This window comes from Onychomys torridus, chromosome 9, assembly GCF_903995425.1.
Source record: "Onychomys torridus chromosome 9, mOncTor1.1, whole genome shotgun sequence".
NCBI lineage: Eukaryota > Metazoa > Chordata > Mammalia > Rodentia > Cricetidae > Onychomys > Onychomys torridus.
In genome coordinates this window covers 74,981,299-74,997,978 of record NC_050451.1, presented here as the reverse complement: position 1 = coordinate 74,997,978, position 16,680 = coordinate 74,981,299, and the positions used below count along the sequence as shown (strand labels likewise).

Genomic DNA, 16,680 nt, shown 5'->3' with positions numbered 1-16,680 from the left:
TCTGCTCTGGTGGCCTTTGAAAAATTGGACATGCCTTGTGGATGGCTACATCACATGTGTTAATGTGCCTTGAATTTTGTGCTTGAGAGTATTTGTGCACAAAAAGTCAAAAGACAAAGGTTAAACATACATAAATTGTTCCTTTTTTCTCATGTTGTATGCTGAGCAGAGTGGGAGATATTAGTGAATTTTGTATGAGAAGGAATTCTGTTGTTATGTATCTGTATTTGAAGAAACATTCCCTCACATTCAAGGTCAGGAAACCTCTTTGTATAAGGAATTGTCTAGCTCCTCTGGCCTGTCAACCTCTTTCTAAGTCTAATGATTTTTCTTTATCATTTGCCTTATTCTTGAGATTGCTTTTTGATGGACTTCATCCTACATAGTAAAAAACATACTGTTTTTAACTTGTCTGGTGTATTGTCTTTATTTTCTTGTGGTTATGCCTTTTTTTCATTAAGGATTTTTTTTTATTCATAAATCTTCCTTTCCTCCCTCCTCCTACCTCTCCAGCCTCCCCTCACAACCCAGCCCCCATTTCCTCCAACAAAGCAAGGTCTCCCATGGGGAGTCAGCAGAGCCTAGTTTATGTTGAGTTATAGTTCCATTTTGACACAGCTAAGCAAAACAGCTTACCAGGTAACCTACTATGAAATTATGTTGTGCTCTAGTTCTGTGTCTTAGTGTGGGCACTAGCTCATGATTCTGTGTCCTGTAGGAATTCTTTGGGCTTTTCCTTTGGTTATAGAGTTGTTCCTCTATGACACCGATCAGTGTTGTTTTGTGCAGCTTTATATTTCCAGGTGTTTTGTGTGATTTAGATTAATTGTAGTATAGTCGGAAGCCTTGATATGTCCAATTATTAGAACTGGGGAAAGATTTTTATAGATTTAACATAAAAATTTTCAACTTTTCCTTCTATGACAAGTTATCATTGTGAATACTTTCCAGAAATAATTTGGGTCATTCTTTGCCTTCCTGCTCTTGAATTTCATACCACTATGACCTGCCAGACCAGTGTTCTGCTTAGACTGTATTTCCTTCTAATTTTGCTCACTTTTGCTACTTTCTTGTAGTTTTCATTTTCTAGAACCATAGTAACTGAGTTTGACTTAGCTTCCCTGAACATAGTCAAGTATAGAAAAAAATCACCCTCTTTCTCTGACACCTTTTGTCCCCTCCCTCCTCATTTCCAGAATGTTGAAAATTTACATGGTACTGCTGAAAATAAAAGTGTTGTAGGGACCGAGGAAGGAATGGCCAGGGAGTGGACAGAAAACATTTTCAGTCTGACTTTTTGACGTGAACTGGTTCCAGCTGAGTGAATATGGACTAGAAATGTTGACTGTTTTCTGTTTTTTCAAAAGTGTTTTCTTCTCTTTTTATTCCTGTTTTCTGCTATATTTTCCTTCTCTACTTTACACAGTCTTAAGTTTTGACAGTAGAGGCATGCTGGTCAGATTTTAGTGTTTAGATATCAAATATAAGAGTTACTACTATGTATTTCAACCAGCAGGAACTGAGACCCCTGTTGGCATCTTAATCCAAAACCAGCATTTTAAATTCACATAAACCTTGCCTTAAGGGCTGGAGAAAAGACAATTTAGGGAACAGCATGAGGTTAAACATATTGATCAGTAGTCCAATAGCCCTTCCTAGACTTGGGGTAGAATGTAGACAGAAAAATAACATTATCAACAACAACAAAGATTACTTCACCAGAGAAAAACTTTTTTCCTTTTCACTCTCTCTCTCTCTTTTTTATTTGAGATTATAATGATAACAAATCTTCCCTTTCCTTCCAAATCCTCCCGTATACCACTCTTTCAAATTCATGGCCTATTTTTTTTTTACTAATTGTTATTGCATGCATATATGTGTGTATATACATATGCATACATATATGTTCCTAAATATAGTCTGCTTAATCTGAATAATGTTACTTGTTTGTATGTTTTCAGGACTGACCATTTGGTACTGGAGAGCCAATTGGGGTGTTCTTCCCTAAGGAAGGCCACTTCCCATTCTCCCAGCTTTCTTCTGTTGCCTAGGGTTGTTAAGTCCTTGTCAGCCTTTCACCCTCCACTTTGGCATGTCCATTAGTATTGTCCTCACTTGTCTCAATTAAGGCATCTTTTTGGTGAGTTTTTGGCTTCTCACATTACCAGGAGATACAATTTCAGAGCAAATCCCTGATCCTTTGGCTCCGATCCATTGCTCCCTCTTCTGCAATGTTCCCTGGGCCTTTGGAGTGGGAGTGTTGTGTGGATATAGCCATTGGTGCTGGCCCTACAATTCTGCACTCTGATTAGTTGTCATTGCAAAGGGATTGTCTCCATCTTTTGCAAAGAGAATTTTCCTTGATGAAGAGTGAATTCTACACTTTTCTGTAGGTATAAGGACTAATGTTTAGATTGTTGTTAGAGATTTGCTTTAGTAAATTAGTAGATCTCCTCTAATAACTGTGACTTCATTGGCATTGAACCTTGGTACTGGTTTTCATTGCCACGCATGGTCTCCATCTTGTTGAGCAGGTCTCAATTCCAATTAGAGAGCTGTTTGTTACCACCAAAATTAGCATGCCATGACTGTACTTGTAGGGTTGGGTTGCAATGCCATGCAGGTCATTCATGTGGTTCACAGGAATTGTAGCTGGGGCTGCAGGTTATTGTAGGTTACCTTCCTCCTTTGGAAGCTTGTATCAGCCTTTGGATATTATGTAAACTAGTCCTCAGGGAGGGGGTATTCTGGTCAGGTCTATCTCAGGGGTCTCTGGGACCTATTTCTGAACTGCATAAAGTCTTCAGCACTTCTCGGAGATAACCAAGGGAGGGATACAGCAATAGGCTGCATGTTTTAGGAGTCCCTGGAGCCCTGGCAAACTCAAACGAAGTGTCATCTTATGTCTGTTATTGTGGGTTTTGTGAGGGGTTCTTTATCTCATGGTGCAAATACTGTCAGCCTAGATGAGAAAAACTTCATTAAAACTCTAGTTGTATGTTTACACATAGAGTTAGTGTATTAAAGGTTTTTTGTTTGTTTGTTTCATCTCTTTTCTATTTATTAAATAGACCATTAATTCTTGCTAGACTTGGTAGAATCTAGACACAGAAGAAAAACACTATCATCAGCAACAAAAATACATTGCTACTCTAGAAAGAAACACTCTTCCTTTTTAAAACACAGATTTGAAATGATGGAAAGGTGTCTTTCATCCATGAATTAAAAAGTCAAGAATATAAATGTTGTAGAATATTATTTTTAACTAGGCAAAGATGTGGTACATTTGTTTATGCTGTAGAATATTACTTAACTGTGTAAAGGTGTGTTACTTTTCTTTATGCTTCATTTGTTTAACAATGTAAGGATGTGTGTTTAATTATGTAAAGATATATTGCATCTGTTTCACCTTGCCTGCCTAAGGCACTCGATTAGTCTAATAAAATGCTAAATGGCCAATAGCTAGGCAGGAGAAAGGATAGGCAGGGCTATCAGACAAAGAGACTAAGTAGGAGGAGAATCTAGGCTCCGAAAGAAGAACAAGAGAAGGAGGAAAGAATGAGGGATATGCCTGGAGGAAGAACCCAGGCAGCAGCCAGCCAGACATACAGAAGCAGTGAAAGTAAGACATACAGAAGAAAAGTAATAAGCCCAAGGCAAAAGCTAGATTAAGAGAGACATCTTCAAATATTTTAAGTTAAAAGAGCTGTCAGAACCGTACCTAAGCCAGGCCGAGCATTCAAAATGAATAAGAAGTCTCTTTGTCACAATTTGGGAGCTGGTTGGTAGCCTAAAAGAAAAAAGCCTGTTATATATAAAAGTAGGAGTTCATACCTACTCGAAGTGAAAAAATTGATTACCCAACTTCTATCACATGTTATGGTATTTGATGAGCTATATAATTTACTGTTAGTAAATACAATATACAATAAGCTTGAATTTTTGCACAAGTGTATTAGTGATTGCTTGACAAATTGAGCTCTTATCCTTACTTAGGCAATGCCCATTACAAAGTTTTTTTATTTTTATTTTTAATTTAATGTTTTACATAGCCTTATCAACCCAGTTTAGGATGTTGTTGAACTTGAGGTCTTTGGGAATTTGGGCTCTTTTGAAAAATGGAACATTTTTGTACTATTCTATTTTTGTTGTTATTCACATGGTAACATGTTTATAATTTTCATTCTGTGAATTTTCTGTTTGTATTTTATGTACATAGAATGGTATTGGGCAAGAATTTCAACCATGCATGATGTTTTTATGAAAGGATAATTGGTTTTCTTTGTATCATTCTCCAAATAAAGGATAAACAATTTAATTGAAACTATGTATGTTTATACATATAATATTTTATTTATAAATTATCTTATTAGGCTTTCCTGTGAGAGAAAATATTTGATAATTCTTGGAATAAAACTTGATTTTTTTTTCCTTTCTTGCTTCTTTTTGTTTTAAATGCTGGCAACTGTTGTAATTCTGTGTGTGTAATCTGTTGTAGGTAGCATGTATGCAGCTCATAAATGCCCTTGTTACATCTCCTGATGATTTGGACTTCAGGCTTCACATCAGAAATGAATTTATGCGTTGTGGATTGAAAGAGATATTGCCAGTAAGTGCCCTGCAGTCTCCTCATTAATATTTAAATTAGAAGTGTACTTGAGTGGGGGAAATTTAGATAAATTACTCTCAAGAATAATTCATCTGTGGGAAAAGACTTGAGTATAAAAATCTAGTTTTGAAATATAGATGATAAGATTTGAGTATTATTTAACACTTTAAGTGTTTGAATTCTGCAAGTCATGTTTGAATGGTTGGTTTATTGTTTGTATTATTGATAAATTTACTCATACTGAAAATCTTATCCATCACAATTTTTATCTCATATCTATAGAACTTAAAGTGTATTAAGAATGATGGCCTGGATATACAACTTAAAGTCTTTGAGGAGCACAAAGAAGAAGATTTGATTGAGTTCTCCCATCGCCTTGATGATATTAGAGCTGAATTTAAATATCCTTTTGCTCTGAGTCCTAGTCAAAAGATGTGTACATTACTGTTACATCTAAAAAATGCACTATATCTCACAAAACATTCAAGTGATTACATAGAAACTATATGAAATCAAACCTTTAGGTATTAAGAAAGTATCACTATTTAATTAGCTTAATTTTTTTTGTCAGTACATATGTGCAAAGGGATGTTACTATTAGTAAAATGATTAGCTTAGACCAGATATGTGTACAATCTTTTTTTTTTTTTTTTTTATCGCTGGTGTCTTTCTTCTTTGTAGTCCTGGGTTTGAGATAGCCTCAACCCATTAAATGCTCCTTTCTCCACAATGGATGCATTACACTGGAGGCCTCACATAAGCTGATGGATCTACAGTTGTCAAGTGTTTCCAAGACTCACTGGAATTCTGTTTTGTATTATGGCTTCTCCTTGATGCACAGTATGCACACACTTGTTCTGTTGTTCAGGACATTCGTAGAACGTAGTGGGTTTTCCTAACCAGCTGCTGGCTCAGTTCCCACTGTATTTTCCAGTGAGTGCAGTTGATTGTGAAGAGTAAAAGATGTCTGTCAAATTGCCATCCCTGGCATTCTCTAACTTCAGTTTCTTGATAGCTTTTTTTTTTTGTTTTTGTTCTTGTTTTTGTTTTTCCCAGAGCTGAGGGCCGAACCCAGGACCTTGCGCTTGCTAGGCAAGCGCTCTACCACTGAGCTAATTCCCCAACACCTAGATAGCTCTTTTAATCCACCAGTTTCTAGGTAGTTGTTTGCATACCAGTCTTCCAAACCCTCATATAGAAGCTACTGTGTTATAGTAGCTGTTTTGTGTAGGTTCAAATAAATTCCTGTGGTCCTTAATCAGCACACTGAAGCATCTGATGTTTATAACATGGTGTGGGACACAGTTAAGCAAACTAGAGCAGAGGGATATTTTGTTTCTATTCTTCAGCATCTTCTGCTCATTCGCAATGACCATTTTATAAGGTAAGGGGAAGCAATGATCTGTTATTTAACTGATAAAACTATTAGTTGTGAAATTCACCTGATATTCAGATAAGCAAGTTATTTTATTTCTTTCATAATGATCTATCAACTTACTTCCTTTGGGCATATATTTAGGTAGATATGGATATAATGCCATTACTGTTGCTTTTCAACTCCAAAATAGCTTAGTTGTATCCTCTCCTTTGAATGAAAGTTGAAACCATGCCTATTATTGTCCTTGTTCATTGAGTTTGGGCAGTTATGTTGGTGAAACTTTATGGGTGTATCTTCTGATGTTACTAGAAGACACATCTCACATCTCTAGGAGACAAACTCTCTGGTCTCTGGCTGCTACAATCTTTCTGCCTCCTATTCTACAACGATTCTTGAACCTTAGGGGACTGTTTTATAGATACATTGGGATACATATGGGTAATATGCACACTGGTCAGGTTATATCTAGAAGTGTGTGTGTGTGTGTGTGTGTGTGTGTGTGTGTGTGTGTGTATACACATATTTAAATATACATATATTTATGTAAAAACAATTTTAAAAAAGACCATGTATTTGGAAGAGTAAAGAGGGGGTATATTGAACAGAAGGGAAGGGATAAATGATATAATTAGGATCTCAAAAATAAAAATAGTGAAAACCATTGCCAGTACACTAATTTATTATATAATATGCAATAAATTTGCAATATTTTGTGGTTATTTCTTAATCACCATGAATGTTATATTGATAGGTTGCTTTCTATAAAGTTAATTATGTCTTGGCTATTTGAGCTTGACAAATTGTTTTGTCTACCTCATATGGCTCTAAGCAGACTTGAATACCCAAGTGACTGTACTATAAAGTTTAAGTATGGTTATATGAATAAAACTATGAGTTGAATTCTTTTGCAAAGCTTTTCACAATTCAGATTTTACTTGATTTTTATAATTTTTTTTTTGAATTTTTTTTCATCCGGACTGTCTACAGTTTCTTCCTCCTTCTCTTCTTCCCGTCCACTGCCTCACCTCCATCCACCTCTCCATTGCTCTTCAGAAAATGACAGGCCTTTTTCCGTGGATGGTTGATATCCATGGGAGTTGAATTCTTGACACACAGTGTATGCTCAGTAAGTGGCCTTGACCACTTTCCACTTGTATTAGTAGTTTATGAGTCGGATCAAGGTCCTTAAATATAAACTCCTTTGTTATTTTAGCTTTGCAGAAATTTCATTCATAGATGGTTGGGGTAGTTGGTCTTTCTGTACCCGATTTATATAAGATTTATAGGAAAACCTTTTCTAGGTAGCACACCCCTGGGTGATATTGGAGGCTTTAACAAAGTGTCATTTGCTATACAGACAACACAGAAGAAAAAGGCAAAAGAAACTTTACCTTCTTCATATTGGTTTTTCTTCACACATCAAACTTTTGTTGAAGCTGTAATTCCTGTGAATATTCTAAACTTGGCAAGCAACCTGTTTTGTTGTTTAATGTGCTACTTTCTGGTACTTTGTTTAAAATTGACTAAATATTTAAGCACTGATAAATTCTACATAAACCTACTAATTGATTATATTTAAAAATATTAGTGTACCCTTTTAATTAGTGTTGTTTTTCTACCTTAAACTTATGTAAGAAGCAAGTGAAACTTCTGTTTAAAGTATACCTACCCATTTCTTGGTCATAATGTGCTTAGTTCTATCAGCCTCTGGTTGGTAAATGCTGCTTGAGTCCCCATGAATTCAGGACCATTGTTAGCATTTAAAAATTTTTCTTCATATTCAGCTGAAGCAGTTTTTTTCAGCATTATAAATGATTCATTAGATGTAGTTAACTTGTATAAAGATAGGGGTATACACACATGGTTCATTGAGAGGAAAGCTGAAGTGGCCAGAAGGCCATCACATTTGAAATATATGGTTTGGAGAAAAAAAAAATCACAAACTGTATATAAATCACTGAGATCGGAAATCAATTCACAAGTGATGAGGGATGTAGGGTTCCTCATTATAAACCACCCTGCTGCTTGAATTGCCTTTGTCCACATTTTTTTTTTTTCTTTTTCTTTTGTGTTTTCTTCATATTGCCTTAAGTTAGGACATATTTCTAAGTTGTTAGGAATGCAGATGGATTGATTGTGCTGACAACACATCCATTTTTGAAACTTTTAGTTAAACTTTGGCCTTTGTACTTTGATGTTAAAGTTTCTATCTTTCTTTTGAGTAAGATATATTAATTTGGTTTCCTATCATTTGGAGTATCAATTTTGAATTTCTTTCTACAAAATGATTTTATGAAGCCATAGTAGAAATTCTTTGTATAGATTTTTGGTGGTTTGGTTTCTGGTAGCTCTTTAGTATCAATGTTCTGAGGGCGGCTCGAAGTACCTGTCACGTCTTAATAATGTCTTTTTTAGTGCAAATGAATGAAATGTCTGACTTATGGGAAAATCCTCAATGAGTAGTACATTTCCTGACATATCATTAAAAATATGTCAAGGCCTCATTAGAAAGATGAGTTTCCCATGCTGTGGTACACCACCTGTTGAAATTATGCTGAGTAAAATTTTAAACTTGGAAGTCACGTTCACATGAAGTATATTGTTTAGAGGTAAAGTTATACTCTTGAATTGAGTGTATATATGCTCTTTGTTTTTAGACAACAGTACTTCAAACTAATTGACGAGTGTGTATCACAGATTGTGTTGCATAGAGATGGAATGGATCCAGACTTCACATACAGAAAAAGACTAGATTTGGACTTGAGTCAGTTTGTAGGTGAGTATTTCTGTTATTTATGTAGAACTATTTTGAGTTTGGTCTGATGGGCTAACTCTTAGCTGTTGGTTTTCTTCATTTGGCCTCAGATCTCCTGAAGACCTTGGATCCCCTTTCATGAAGTCTTAAATGTCAAAGCTATGCTCCATCACAACACCATACAAACTCTTACTTGACTTTTTTCTATGTTTGCATCTAGAACTGATGATTCCAAACAATGGTTTGCAAAACAGTTGACCCTGTTACTATGATATTGGCACAAAACCCTAGTGATAACCATTGTATTCTTTTCTTTTGGTAGACTGGATCAAGGAATTTGGGGATTTTTTTTGACATCTTAATATTTATTAAATATTCCTATATATGCCCTTTTAATATTCTGCTGCACAATGAGATATGTGCATTTCAGAATACATTGAGAAAACTTACATCATTTGAACTACAAGCATAATTGCCTTCTTGCACTCTTTATTATTACTTTTTTTGGCATTTCTGTTTTTGTTTAACGAATGTGTTTGTGAGTGTGTGGGGTATGTGCTGGTGTGTTTGTGGGTAAATGCATGGACGCCAGGCAGGTAGGGTCTCTGCTGAACCTTGAGCTTTCCTTTTTGTGGGTGGCTTATCAATCACCAAGCTCCAGTAATCCTCTTTATCTCTGTTGACCTCCATGTTGGGGTTATGGGCATATATGCGGTACTTTTATGTGTGTTCTGGGATCCAAACTTTCCGACCGTGTTTGCATGACATCCCTCCAGCCCCTTTCTGTCATCTAAATCCCTTAGTCTGAGTTTAAGAGTCTAGCCCACATTTTAAAATTTACTTTTACTTCATGTGTGCCAGTATTTTGCCCAATTCTATATTTGTGTACCTCATGCATGCCTGGAGCTTACAAAGGAAAGAAACAGCTATTGGATCTCCTAGAACTTGAGTTACAAGAAATTCATGTATCCACAGTCACTGGTTCCCAAACCACATACTCACTCACTTCCCAACCTGAATCCTTGGCAAGTGCTCCTAACTCCAGAGTCATCCTTCTAGAGACATTAAAAGATGAAATGAAATAAAGATATTCTTCAGAGAAAATGACTGACAGAAATAGTTGCAAATACAGAACTTGAGAACTTTTAAGTGGGAATTTAAAGTTTGAATGCTGGTATTGTCCTCCTGTTAGCTTGATATCTTCTGAATACCAAATCTTTTTCCCTCTCTAAAGGGGAGATTAACCTCTGTCTTTCTTTTAATAGTGTATATAGAGAGCTGTCAACACTTTGAAGATGTGCAGGGCTCAGCAATCTAGAGTTTTTCTAATGACCAGTGCTGGCTCACACATACTTAGCACAGACAACAAAGATCCACTAATATAACAACCTTAAAAAATGATCTCTAAGTTTTCCAAGTCCAAAACTTCACTTACCTTGTTCCACAGTTTATCTACTCAAGTAGCAGCACTTACTAAATATTGGTATAACATCAATACAAAATAATCAGTGATCTGAAAAGGCCATTAAAACACACCAGCTCTTTGTAAGTGTGATTTCTCCATGTTGGTTGGAATGTGCCCTGGGAGTAAGGAACTCTAGACTCAGAGGCACTTAGAAAGAAAGCATTTGATTTCTTTGTAGATTAAAAGTTAAAGTTCCTGAGATGCAACAGGTGGTGAGTGTTTTATAGTGAAAATAAAGGATACTGTGTAGGTTCAGAAACATGAGAATTTTATTTAGAGTTGCATAGGCAGTCAGTTTTGTAACTAAAATGGCAAAAAATTAGAACTAGATAGGTTGGCATTATTTTAATCTTTTCTAATGAAAAATTACCAAAAGTGTCATAATTTGACAAATCAAGATGTAATCTTTTATTTTAAATAAAATAAGTAGCAGAACAGTGCAATACTGCAAGATTATAAGTTGAATTTAGGAAATGGAATGGATATTTTCTTTTACTGTTGATCTTGTATGATTTTTCCTTAAACATGTTTACATATTGGTTTTATTAAAAGACACACAAAGTATATTAGGGTAAATAAATTTGAATAATTTGTCATACCTAGCACCCCACAAACAGTTGTATATAATAATTTAGTCCAATGTTGGGTGATGTTATTATTTCCAGTGGCTATGAACATAGTGACATTTAAATGAGAAGTCTTGTCTGAATGCAAAGTCCTAGAAAATAGAATTGTTAGATGAAAGAAAACAAGAAGTTAAAACTTAAGTATGTATTTCCTACTTTTCCATCAGAAAAGCTCTTGGCATAAATGTCAGTTATTCTAGAAGAAAGTTGGTTTACCTATGCAAACTCTAATGCTGCACAGAATGGCTTACACAACCTTTGCTATGACTGCTCATTGAAGTTGTATATGATCACACTAGTAAGGATAAAATCCATTTAGCAGTTGTTTCTCATTCTTACTTATTTTCCTGGCTGATGTTGGATACCATGTCTTCATTCTAGATATAGATTGATAATAGGAACTGTCCCATGCTTCCTGTTATCGTTGAACCATCTCCTCTCCCATGATGGAAGATTAAAATTCAATATGAATTATTCTGCTTCACTATTTTTGGTATCATGTTTAAAAAGCATTCTTGCAGTATTGCAGTATTTTCCTTCATTTATTATTAAGTCCCATGTGATTTTTTTTCTTTACAAATATAAAGTCATCAAAAGTTTGCCTAAAACCTCTATTTAATTTCTTGTTTCTGTAATTTTAGATGTTTGCATTGATCTGGCAAAACTAGAAGAGTGTGAAGAGAAAGCATCAGAGAATTGCAAGAAAGTAAGTGACTGATTTCCTCTGCAGGACTGTGTGAGCTGCACCAGGGTGGTGCTTCTTTAGAGTGCTTAGTACTTCCTCCATCCTGATTTCCTTCAGGCCTGTGTGACCAGACCTTGCTCCATGGAGTGCTATTTAGACCATTTTGCTATTGGAAATACTCTCTACATCCTTTTCTTCCTTTATCATCACAGATGTCATATCATCATGCGTTTAAACATGTAATATGATTCATTACCTTTTTTTGGTATACATAGTAAGTTCCAGGACAGCCAGGGCTATGTAGAGAAGAGACACTGTCTCATTATTATTATTATTATTTTTTTTACTTTTTTATTAAAAGAAGAAACTACGAGTTATTACCAGTTTCATTTGTTTTCAGCCTAGCTGAAATTTTTCTGACTCTAGTTCTTGTAACTGAAAGTTTTTCTGTGTCCTGGCTGGTTGATGGTTGGGACAAATCTCTCTCACCCATCCATGATCCTGCAGCTGATTATAAAATAATCACTCAGAAGCTGATATCAATTATAACTGCTTGGCTATTAGCTCAGGCTTACTATTGATTAGCTCTTGCACTTAAACTCAGCCCATTTCTGTTAATTTATATTTTGTCATATGTCCTGAGGTTTTACCTGTGTGCTATTATATGCTTCTACCTGGACAGCGGGCTGGCATCTCCTGACTCAGTGTTCCTCTTCCCAGAATTCTCCTTGTCTACTCATCCTGCCTATACTTTCTGTCTGGCTACTGGTCAATCAGCATTTTATTAAACCAGTGTACAAAAGCGTTAACCCACAGCATTTCCCCTTTTCTGTTTAATTAAAAAGGAAAGTTTTAACTTTAACATAGTAAAATTATGTATAACAAAACATTAATCAAACAAAAATTACAGTTGTAATATCTAGTCTATAAAATATTCTATTTATCCTATATTTGTGAGTCTAAGGTTTCATATCTAACTTATCTTTTATAATAACTAAGGAAAATTATAACTTGCTAGTCTTCAACTACAACAAAGGCCACCGAAGAATGTAATATTACCTAAGTATACAGGAAATGCATTGTAAGCAATTCCAAAATTCTGGAAACTCTAACAGAGAGAGTTGCCTGCCTGGACAGTCATCCAAAGTTAATCTGCCACGTTGGGGCATCCATCTTTAGCCCATAGGGCTAGTCTCTCAGTCATTTTTTTCAGCTGTGTCCTGTAGAATTTCTGACAATTTCTTCTGTGAAGCAGGAACCTGAAGGGCCATCTCATCTTGCAAAGTTCAGTGTTCATCTTCCTATGGGTCCTGCATGTACAGTTTATATGACATTTTGTCAAGCAGTCCAGGCAAGTACAGTTTCTTGCCCATATAGTTATTTTTGCCAAGACGATAAAATCCATATAGAGTGTCTTTGATGCCCATCCTACTCTTGGAGCAGATGTGTGTCATTGTCCAGAATGTCTAAGTTTTTAAAAGCCATATTCTGTAGGTCTTTGAAGTGGTAGAAGATTATCTACCTAAATGAATGATATCTATATATACCTAGAAAACTTAACATGACTTTAAGTTTTACTATGATGGAAGACTAATTATTAACCTGTATTTCTTAATTAAAATTAAATGTGCTGTACAAACAAAACACCTTAAACACGAGTATAAATATACTCACAGTATAATAAAATTACATTTGTATCAATAAAATAAAATCTATCACAAAGAAAAAATTTTAAGCAAGTTGTTGGTCTTTAAAAGTAGATTCAATAATCTACTCTTTCTATCATATTTATAAAATCTCCTTTTTATCCTTTAGAAAGAGATTATATTTATAATCAACCTGCTTTAAATAAAAATAAACATTCATAAACAATATTTCAGGAATAGCTTCTTATACTACTTTCTGCTAGATGAGGGTTCTAGCAATCTAATGGGGATCCTGAGAAAATTAAAAATTATGGTCAAGTCTTGACTGGATTAGTCTGTGACACTATATTCTCTGAGCCAGTTGCCTTGAAGTGGATTTTGGATTTTGGATGATCTGGGCCATGGTGTTATTGGAGACCTTTCAGGAGGTCTTGGCTGGTCAAACCTAATGTATCTTAATCTGGAACAAATCCATATATAGCCTCTTGCTTCCTGTGAAAACAAAGGAGAGCCTCCTTTCCAAAGCAACATATCCTTAGATCCAAATTTTGAAGTCAAGATTCCTTTTATAGGCTTAATTAACAGCCTTTTCAATCAAATATCCTTCTGTAGTTAAAAATATCAAAGACAACACAGTCCAGATTCTCTGTGTAATATCCATCTTACGTGGCTAATTTTTATACTACCTTTACTATCTTTTCAGAGAATTTATTTTTCAAAAACTATTTCTTATATTTTTGGTTGTGAGCCTAGCCTTTAATGGCTGAGCCATCTCTCCAGCCCCCAAAACTATTTCTTTATAATACTGTTTATATTCATTTTCTCCTCTTTCAAGCCTATGTACATTTTTACATACACTATAAACCATTTAAAGTCTTATTCCATCTGAATCTGCTTTATTGTGAATCTGTTGCTTTAAACCGCAGCATTACTAGGACTGAAATGGCAGCTTTGGCTGCTGGCTCTGCCCTCCTCAGCTTCCCCACATGGCAGAACTACATTTACTGCCAACTCGGGAACCAGGCTCACTGCCAACTCTAGGAAGCAGTGGGTATGTGCTTCTATCCAGCAATGTATAACTCACAAACCTCTCTCTTTTTTTTTTTTTCTCCTGTACTAGCAAAAGCTAAAGCTGACACGATGCAGTGCATTGTGTGGCATCGAGATGCCACTTTGTATTATGGCGGAAATCCATCATGCTGCACTCAAGCCCACATTCCTTTGAGAACCCACCATGGCTGGCCTGAGAGATACAACTTGGAAGTTATTTTAGATTTTTTTTTTTAAAGCTTTCTCAGGTTTTAGTTCCCACTTTTTCATGCCATTTGTAGTTGAAAATTATCATGTATCCCATCTGGTCCATAGCCACTCAGACTCAAGTAAACACACAGAGGCTTATATTAATTAAAACTGCTCGACCATTAACTTAGGCTTACTACTGACTAGCTCTTGAACTTAAACCAACCCATTTCTGTTAATCTATATTTCACCATGTTTTCTGAGGCTTTACCTGTGTGCCATTACATGCTGCTCCCTGGACAGCAGACTGGCGTCTCCTGACTCAGCCTTCCTCTTCCCAGAATTCTCCTTGTCTGCTTATCCTGCCTATACTTTCTTCCTGGCTGCTGGCCAATCAGCATTTTATTAAACCAGTGTACAAAAGCATTATTCCATAGCAAATTCTTTTTGCTTTTTATTCATGCAGTGTTTTGGCCTCTTCTTTCTGGCATAGGATTTCTGTATTAGACATTTTCTTGGCTGGATTCCTGACCTTTGAAGTAGTCATTCAGAAATGAATTCTTAGAGCTAGCTTCTCATATTGGTGAAGAAATAACTAAAAATACTGCCACACAATCATGCCACATATATATTCACCTATTGAGCCTTTATGTTGGGCACCATCTCATGAAGTATATACTGTTATTGTAATAGAACCTAAATGTCCCTGGAGAGAGTTCTACTTTTCTGCAAACTTGATCAAACATAAATGGAACTTTCATAAGGTTTGAAGAACTTCTTTTGAATTTTATGTGTGTGTAGTTGTTTGATGTCCTAAGGGTTGGAATCAGCCAAACACTTCGTGAGAGCTTATGCAGCCCAGCCCATTGACTGCTTGCTAGGTGTTCTAGTTAGATTTCTGCTGCTGTGATAAAAACTGACCAAAAAATACTTGAGGAAGTAAGGGCTCATTTATCATATTTGTTACAGTTCAGCATGGAGGGAAGTCAGCCAGGAGGTCCAGACAGGTACCTGGAGGCAGGAACTGCAGCAGATACCATGAAGGGATACTATTTACTGTGTGCTTTCCATGGGTTACTCAACCTGCTTTCTTTTAAAATCCAGGGTCACTTGTGTAGGAGTGGTACTGCCATAGTGGGTTGGGCCCTCCCATATTAGCCATCAATCAAGAAAATGACCCTCAGGAATGCCCACAATTTAATGAATACTGTTCTGCAGTTGACGTACTCTTTTCCTTGTTTCAAGTTGAGAAGAACCAACCAGTACACCAGGATTACAGTTATAAATATGATGTTGTTATTGCCTGGAAGATAGTTTGGTACAGGAAAGAAATGGATAGATTATTTAAACTGTCCAAATGGTCATAAAATGTTAGATATAATGTAAACTGTCCAAATGGTCATAAAATATTAGATATAATGTGAGCCTTCTCTCAGCCAGCTTTGTATTCTTATGCATGTAGTACTGTTTTCAAGTATCAGATGCCAACAGATCAAGAATAGGATAGTATTACACTTATAGGATAGTATTACACTTATGTTTTGTTTATGTGTAGGGTATATTAATCGAGTTAAATAAAAAATACTCAATATATCTTTTAAATAGTAAGATTTAAATGTAAATAAAAGACCTTGTTCAAGGTTACTTGCCTTTTTAAAGCCAGAAGTTGTATGCATTGCATATATTCAGAAAATATTTTGCCTCATAATAGTTTTTAGTGCCATATCACCTTGTATATATCAGCAGAACTCTGCTCTGATAGCTTTGTAAGGACACATGTAAATACTTAGCTTCAGGCAGGAAGCTATCATAGTTCCTAGGCACATTTTTTATTTAGGTGCATCAATTTGAAAAATGAAGAGTAGAAATGTCAGAAAGTATATGGAGTATATTGAATTATTAACCTTCTTGTGCAGAGGCACTAATACATTTACCCCAGGGTATGAAATTAAGCAGAAACTCAACTTTAACTATGTCTCTTGACATTTTTGAGTGTAATTTTGTAAGTGTAGTATTCCTTCAGCAAAGTTTTATTTTTTTTTTAGTGGGGACATGGGTGGTGTGGAAGAACACTGTCAACAGTTTTCCTAAGGTATACTTTAAGAGACACCGGTTTGTTCCTAAGCCTAATGCGATTTGATTGCAGATTACAAAAATGCTAAAGTAAGGTTTTTAATTCATCTGATTCTTTTCTAAGTGAGGAAATAGGCTTTTGTCTGTTTAGAATGGTCAAGTTTATTTAATAAGTTTTTTAGACTGTACTAATGATAATCTGCT

The 16,680-nt window shown here is 35.5% G+C and overlaps 1 protein-coding gene across 1 annotated transcript in view; it reads left to right on the top strand.

The window, feature by feature from the left end:
* Positions 1-16,680, top strand: part of Diaph3 (diaphanous related formin 3) — a 483,673-nt gene that overhangs the window by 166,530 nt on the left and 300,463 nt on the right. The window contains 5 exon segments of the mRNA XM_036199401.1: positions 4,499-4,609; positions 4,892-5,010; positions 5,877-5,993; positions 8,645-8,763; positions 11,475-11,539. Of these exon segments, the coding sequence (XP_036055294.1) occupies positions 4,499-4,609; positions 4,892-5,010; positions 5,877-5,993; positions 8,645-8,763; positions 11,475-11,539 (531 nt within the window).